The sequence below is a fragment of the Bombus fervidus genome, chromosome 11 (genome assembly GCF_041682495.2).
Source record: "Bombus fervidus isolate BK054 chromosome 11, iyBomFerv1, whole genome shotgun sequence".
NCBI lineage: Eukaryota > Metazoa > Arthropoda > Insecta > Hymenoptera > Apidae > Bombus > Bombus fervidus.
In genome coordinates, this window is record NC_091527.1 from 1,972,353 (window position 1) to 1,980,261 (window position 7,909).

Below are 7,909 nucleotides of genomic sequence, written 5' to 3' on the forward strand. Positions count from 1 at the left end.
GTGGTTCGCAAGAGGTTTGGAGATTCACAATAGTAGAGGTACAGTCGATTAGTTGGCAGAAGAGGAAAATTAGGCTGCCGCTTTATGATGGACTGAATTTATGTGGTTGTATTAAAGGTACTTAGTGGGAATGTTTTATAACTGTACTTTTTGACGTAAATATCGTTCAGATTAATAAAATTGCTTGTATTTAAGTGACTCAAGCTTAAGTTTGAAATAAGTTGAATTCAAGTTTCTATCCATATAAGTTGAATTATTAAAATAAATCAAACCCTATCTTTTTAAAGAAAATGGGTAAAATTAATTTCCACTATGGCGATATGGAGTGGAATAAATCTAATTATATATTTCACGATATTATTGTTTTATTGTCAAAAAATGTAAACGTGAACCTATTACTCATGACTACACTTGTATGAATCACCACGACCATAAATAAGTATTCTACATAATTGTCAATTGAAAGAAGAATTCCTATAAAAAAATATTACCACGGGACATTTCATCTTTTTTATATGAATAAACAATTTCATTTGACATCATAATCTCAAGGTATGAGTTTGACACAACACGATCAATTTGTCGATGTATCCACGTTTACGATTTTGTTGTATCTTCTCTCTTTTTTCCTTCCTCGTCGTCACTTTCGTCCTCGTCGATGGATAGATCCGAACCATCGTCCTCTGCCTTCTCTGCTTTTTTTTCACCATCAGACTGATTTAGACGTTCGTTTTTCTCGCTTCCGTTCGCGTTATCCGGACTCTTCCTTTTATCTCCCTGTTTCTCGAAGTCGTAATCATCGTCGTTCTCGATCTCTACCACTTCTTCCTCGGCACCAGATCTAAAACGAATTCGTTCGGTTTAATTACTTAGAACGGCGGCCCTGGCAACGACACCAGGATCAAGTTAATAGTACTAATTCTATTATGACTGTCCTTCGGGATGGTTCTATGAAGTTAAATTTCTAAGAAGAAGAGTGTTCTGGGAAGCTACACATCACGTTTCTGATGTAAAACTTTGATGTGAAATTAATAATCAGATTATTAGACTGTAAATGAATTATTACATTGGAAATATTGGAATGCTATTATCGATAAATTATGGATGTTTTTATATTTGCGGAAGCAAAAATATACGGGACATATGCTGTTAGCAATAAATATAGTAACATATACTAATTACATTTATTGGGAAATTCTACCTCTTGCTTTATTTAATGTTTTACGATATGAAACGCATATGATGCGAATGAAGCAATAAATAAACCGAAAATAATTGGAATAAACAGATCTTCTTTAAAAATACAACGTTCGAAATCCTTTCATTCAATTGTTGACCGTGTCATTTCCTCTTTTAAGAAGGTTGGCGTTTCCAAAAGGCTAATTCTATAGAGTATTCAATTTTGTTTTATTGAGCTTAGATTATTATACGTTGAATATTCAATTTGCGCTTCAAACTTTCAAAATACTCGTGATTGAAAGAGTTTCTATGGGCATTTCTCGTACATACGAACTTTATTTCGGGAAGGTAAAAGAAAAAAGAACTCAGTAGAATTACTCTTCACGTCTCCTGCCGTGTCTTCTTCGTGATCTCCTTCGCGATCTCCTCCGCCTTCTTCTGGATCCACTCCTGGATCTCCTTCGTCTTGAACTTCTTCTCCTCCTGCTTCTACGTCGTCGCCCCCTGGCGTCCTGCACCTCGTAGTCCTCGAATCTAATCGGCGTTCGACAAGGCCTTCCGTCCTCAACTTGTGAAACCGTGCTGTCTGACTTTCTATCCTTACTTTCGTAATTGTCTTCGTTCATGAGATCCGAAGATACACGGAGAACTTTGTACGCCGCGTCTTTCGGGATCAGATAACCAGATTCTACGCCGAAATCGATTGCCTTCTGGATGTATCTTTTCATTTTTCTTATTCCTATAGAGAAATAGGATTTTATAATATATTTGATAAATATAATATATGCTCTAAATATAGAATTTTTAAGAATACGTACAATTTTGAGCAATGTTTTGCGTGTATTTGGTATTCAAAAATTATTTTCAAAATTATTATGCTGTACTGAATAGTGGATAGAAAAAATAATGCATTGAAAAAACTCATAAATGATTTGTATATAAAACTTGTTGTATTAATCAAATGATGGTGATTGAGTGATACTGGTTTATCGAAAGAAAACGTGACGTGGCACGTGGAAGTTATTAATTTCGGCTAAATGGTAAGTTGTATGTAGAAAAAAGGGAACGTTTTATTTCTATTAAGCAATAAGTTACATATGGGGTGCAGTATGTCGGATTATCATTTAATTGCCTTCAATAATAATAATGCACTGTTGTGTTAATTAATCATTTTATTGCCTTTATATAACGGTGGAATAAAAGATAACAATACCCATTGCTCGACTTTCGCGCTCATTAAGCAATTGCAATTATCCTCAGATCATATTAAATATTACTCGACCTACGATTATAGTTAAGTTAATTAGTGAGTAACAAATAATGATATTTAGATAGGTGTTATTCATTATATAATTTCAGTACGTCATTAAATTAACCTAGATATTATGCCGATATCACAAATGTAACTGTCTTAAGTATAGCTATAGAAAGTGTAAAACATAATTATTGAATAATACAAGAAAGATCTCGAATATAATAATGATAGTTTATTTTTTCTGTCTCTTAACTATGAAAAGGGACGGGGTTTACAATTGTTATTTTTATTCGCCTTGAACTCTCGACCATACATCCTTCTGATACATATATCTCACACTCTTCTCACCACACTATTTAACTATTAACCTAGCTATCGATATAGAGTATTATACGCAAAAAGCGTAAAAAGAGATCTCTACTATAAAGGAATATAAAAAGGTTTAAAAGTTATACATAGAAAGTATTTATAAAAACAATTCTCATTAAACACCACTCTAATGTAAACAAAGTATCAAAGTATATCCATCATCCATAAGACAAGAAACTCATAATAACTTGTAAAAAGAAAATATATAATAAAGCTTGAAAAACCTATAGTATCGATCTAGAAAGTTTATACAACAGCAGATTAAACGCAGATAATCTGCTAATCTGTTTTGAACAGTGTATCGTCTAGAATATAGAAACAATTTCCATGACTTTCATTGTACTAACCTTCTCCTCCATTGCCCCTATACATGCATGACGAGAGGGTGTGGTCCTTGGAGGTTTGGCGTCGTTTCACCCGGTGAATGTTGGAATTCCTTGCCGAACCTTTCCGTTTGTTGGCCATGTTACCGCCAGGTCGAGAATCTAGGCAATCCAAAACTTCTTCACGGCGTTTCTGCCGCTTGCAGTACCGACACCTCGTACTGTAATTTCGCAACGCTTCACAAGCTTCCTCTTTGCTCCCGCCAAGGCGCAGGAATTTGTACACCAGCTCCGAGATATTTGGTTTACGACGTAACTCTGAAACGCGATAAACTAGTCGCCGCGCAGATTCCAGCTATACTCAGACAAGGGTTTTCTTTCCCAAAGCTTGGACTTTACGTGTAATTCTTTCGCAAGTTCAGGTAGAATCACGTGGGAAATGCAAGAGAATTTGAGACGACTGCTAAGTGAAAATTCTGACGCATTGCACGTTGTTTGATATTGAATGTAACTTTTTTTTTTTGAAGAATTTTATAAGATTTAGAGATTTATTGGTATTCTTAAAGAGCTGTGATAGGATATGAGAATTCTATGAAATTCGACCGAAAGCTTCTGTTCTTGAAAGTTCAAGGATGGAAACTGGGATGTGTCTATTCTAAACTTTGGAAAAAGGTATTTCAACTTTAAATATTTCACTATTTGTGGATCGTCAAACAATTTCAATATTATAGAGAAGTTCTAACTCAGGAAAGTTACAAAAAATTAATCCGAGTGATCTTAAGTTTAAATGTAAAATTTCTAATTTTTTAAATCGAATACATATTTTAGAAACTCTCGTAAAACGTAGAGTCGATTATTTTTAGGCTGAGAATACAATGTAAGAATATACTGAATTTTTCTCCAAATCAAAAATATTGATATCGGAAGTTACGAAATTTCCAATTTAGAATACGATCTGTAGGCTAGGTAAAAGAAATTGGCAGTTGTTTCAATTGGTCAATTCAGTTTGAATAATGAAAACGCTTGGAAGATACCTTGATATTCGCGGGAGATATTTTTAATGATGTTCCACGAAGCTTGTTGCAAATATCGAACGAAGCTTGGCGTTTCAGTTCAAAGAAACCAATTGAAAAACGACGGAAGAATTACAAAGTACTAGACGTGGGTGTCGTTACGAAATGTAATAAACAAAATAGAATATATGTTCAAGCGATGAATGGCTTCTTTTGTGGCCATTACTGACAATCAAAGAAGTAGGTCAATAAAATCTGCTAGGCGATAACGTATCTTTATTTTGAAAAACATGTGTATTTTAGTCTCGATAATTTTCTAAATTAATATTCTAATGCAATTCCATTTCACCTCTTTCATCGTGAAAAACAAAAAAGTGTCGAAGAATATAAAAAGTCGTCACTTCTAAAGTATATAGAGAATACGCTACGTTATTATTCCAATGAATTTCTCGTAGAAATAAAACAAGAATGTTGTCATTTTTTGCTCAAATCTTTTCCAAGATCATCACTCACTCATCTTGTGATGGCTTCGCGCATGAGGACGTCTCTTTATGTGGGCCATTTTGTGCTTACTGATGGATGTGAAACTCCTCTGGACGTCCGTACTTGTTCCTCAGCCACCGTTGTTTCCGAAGGATTTCGATAGTCCAGCCAAATTTTTTCTAGGATTTTGATCGGTCGTGGCGCCGAATTTTGTCTAGGAATTTTCAGGACATTGATGAAAAGAAGAGAGGCACGACCGACGGTGCCAATCCATCGGTTCCTTTCGCCTATTCTTTTTTTTCACGGAACAACGAAATCTCGTCTCGTCGACTACATTCACACGATTGCTGTTCTCTTTACGCGTTTCATAAAGCAGGCGTTGCCTTTTGCCTACTTTCTCATTCATTTATTTTCTATTTAACACTCGAAGTTGCCGAAGAATCATTTTCTTTGTCATTTTTTCAAAACTTGGTTGTATTAAATACTCTACTTTCGATTTCTATTTAATTTCAAATAAAGGAAGATCATGAAATATATTGAGAAAGATAATAAAAAATGATTAATTAAATTGCTATTACACAATATTATGTACCGATTACTGTACCGGTTGTAGTAAAGCTCATAATTAAATTAAGCTTGTAATTACAGAAAATGAAATTAAATTAGATCTATGCACAGAAGAATTTCAGGTTCATTATCTTTTATATCTAACAGGACAAGCAAATACTCCACAGTTTCTCATTTAGTTTCCTATTTATACAACTTTCGATGTTATTACACTATTACTTACACCAATATTATTACTTCTCCCATTTCGCATTAAGTTCTTGGCCTGTCCCATTATAAGCCAGTCCTTTGACATTGCAATATCCAAACTATTTTCCGTCTGTTGACTTTTCTGTTTATTTTTCTTGTGTGCACATTGACGGAATTATGGCGACAACTTCCGATTCGTGGAACCCGATCAACCAACCACGATCACGGTATTGTATAGCTGGCGAAGGGTGATGAGGTCAAACTCCGCGACCCGAGATCGTCGACATCGTCATAAATGCCGACTTGCTTGGTAGAGAAAATCTTGTTATTGACTTTGAGAGTTCAGTCAATCGATACGAAGAGTTTCAAATATAAAATTAGTTACTTATAATTAGTATAAATCTAGAATCGTATTTGACACGTTTTGTGATGAAAAGTTTGTCGTTGCTTGCACTGTAATACAAATTTTAAGACAAATATATTTTTTATTGTAAATTTATGGTGAACGTTGTTGAAATTTTCAATGAACGTAAAATTATACTAGATGGTACAGTTGGTTCTTACACGATCACGCCGATGTCCTGCGGCAAATTTATACAATTCCAAACATATACTAAACTGCTATAGTTCTAAGAAATACATACTACAGATGGTCCTGTTTCACTAGAATTACTAGAAAATCGTCAGAATAGCTGATATTACATATACGATCCAAAATTAATTTTATTTGAAATTTATATAATTACAAAAGAAATTAAAATTGTATACATGCTAATAATACACTCCTAGTTAAAAGATATCCAATAAATCTCTATAAAAATCTTTTAAATTTAATATTTCAAAATTGTGTAGAAATCTTTTACAACATTTTCTTCACTTTTTTGTAAGTAAATTATACAATAAATAGTTAATCCAAATTCTCAATTGTATCGTTCTCGTTATTTTCTTCATAGGGGGCATCCAATTTTTCTTCGACGATTTTCCCTGGATTTTCGGATGATCCGCTGCTATTTCGCAAAGCATCCTCTCGACTGGTCGTCGATTTCTGTCGTACTATTGCCATTCTTTCGTTGATTTCTTCGTTTTCGCTCAATTCCGCGTTGTATTCATCCTCGTTGCTCGAGTCTGGTTTATTCTCTTTCGAATTCTCATTATCTTCTTTTTTTGAACGGGAAGACTTAGCCCTGCGATTTCTGTGATCCTCTTTTCCCTTGTCCACATCGTATTTGTACAAGTTTCGCGTACTTCCTATTTTCTTCTGAGTCTCGTCGATTTTGTTGCTCGGGCTCTTGGACAACGTTGATATTATTAACTTATCTCTGAAACAGAACTTTAAATTATTCTTCAAGCATTTCATCGTTTTGTTCATGAATACCCAATGCACCGTTTTGCTCATAGTAGGTGAAATTTATAGATATTTTGCTCTTTTGTTTGTAAACATCCACTTGTTTATTTTGCTATCCATGGACCATAATATTAGAACACTTTGTCGTTTTGTTTGTGAATGTCCGTAGTTTTCTTGTTATGTAATGAATTATTTTATCGACGAATAAGACTGTAATAAATATTTTAAATAAAATGAATCGCTTTTCAGTAATTATGATATTAGAGGGATAATTTAGAAATTACGATTACATGGAAATATTAACATTGTTAGAGTTTACAAATCTCTATGTTCGAATCTCAATTTTGTTTCAACAAACCGGAAGATATTAGCTATTTTAAGAAAAACTTTAGTACAAAATTGAAATAAGACATCATTTCTAAAAATCAAGATATTTTTTAACAATATAAAAATATAATTAGTACGATAGTGATCTGGAAAACGTAGTAAGGTTTAAATAAGCATTACTACACTGCGGGTGTTTATACAATTAGAATTATGTAGGTTTACAATATAATTATAAAGTTGCAAATATTATAATTGTATAAAATGGATATGTAATATGCAAAAATATAGAAAATAACAAAAATATGAGAGTGTATAAAAACCAGCAATCTAACCATTAAAACAGAATTCTAACGATTTTAGTATTGGAAAAAGATTTTAGTCAGTATTCGATTAATTAAACCTTCATCAATTATTCAAACTTGACAAAACATCATTAATGGCAGAAAAAATTAAACAGCAATGAGCAAACAAGGTCTCATAAAAATTAACTAATGGTCCGTGACAAAAAGTGCAAGCGTACCCAAAGATATTTGCCCTTAATTTCCTAAGTTCTCGTAAATCCACAAAAAGCAAAGAATAACATAAGAAGCACATTACAGCGTTTAGATTACTAACTTTTTTCCTTTCCTAGTTCTCCTTCTTCTGCTCTCCCGTGGAGCACGTTCCTTGGTTTTCTTCCTGGGACTCCTCTTCGCCTGAATCGAACTTTTCGAAGTCTTCCTTCTTTTTCGAGGCGGAGTTTCCGGTTTTGGTGTACTTTCACGGCGTGTGATGTTCTTCGTGTCCCAAGGAGGGGTCAATCGACGCCGTTTCTGGACATCGGCCATCGGGTCTTCTTCACCTCTTCTGGCCCTCCTTC

At 33.9% G+C, this 7,909-nt stretch overlaps 1 protein-coding gene across 1 annotated transcript; it reads right to left on the reverse strand.

Annotated features, from left to right (window-relative positions):
- Positions 1 to 278: 278 nt before the first annotated feature.
- On the reverse strand, positions 279 to 4,899 carry LOC139992160 (uncharacterized). Its single transcript, XM_072012761.1, has 4 exons — positions 4,653 to 4,899; positions 3,151 to 3,444; positions 1,558 to 1,918; positions 279 to 841 (listed from the first exon to the last, which is right to left on the reverse strand). Exons 1-4 carry the CDS (start codon positions 4,699 to 4,701, stop codon positions 598 to 600), a joined length of 948 nt encoding a protein of 315 aa, XP_071868862.1. The 5' UTR covers positions 4,702 to 4,899; the 3' UTR covers positions 279 to 597.
- Positions 4,900 to 7,909: the final 3,010 nt, after the last annotated feature.

Excerpts from the sequence above, each read along its gene's own strand:
- LOC139992160 (XM_072012761.1), bottom strand. The coding sequence starts at position 4,701 with ATGGCCCACATAAAGAGACGTCCTCATGCGCGAAGCCATCACAAGATG. Across the intron at positions 1,919-3,150 it reads TAGGGGCAATGGAGGAGAAG|GAATAAGAAAAATGAAAAGA; the intron begins GTTAGTACAATG and ends ATTTCTCTATAG. Across the intron at positions 842-1,557 it reads CACGGCAGGAGACGTGAAGA|ATCTGGTGCCGAGGAAGAAG; the intron begins GTAATTCTACTG and ends AATTCGTTTTAG.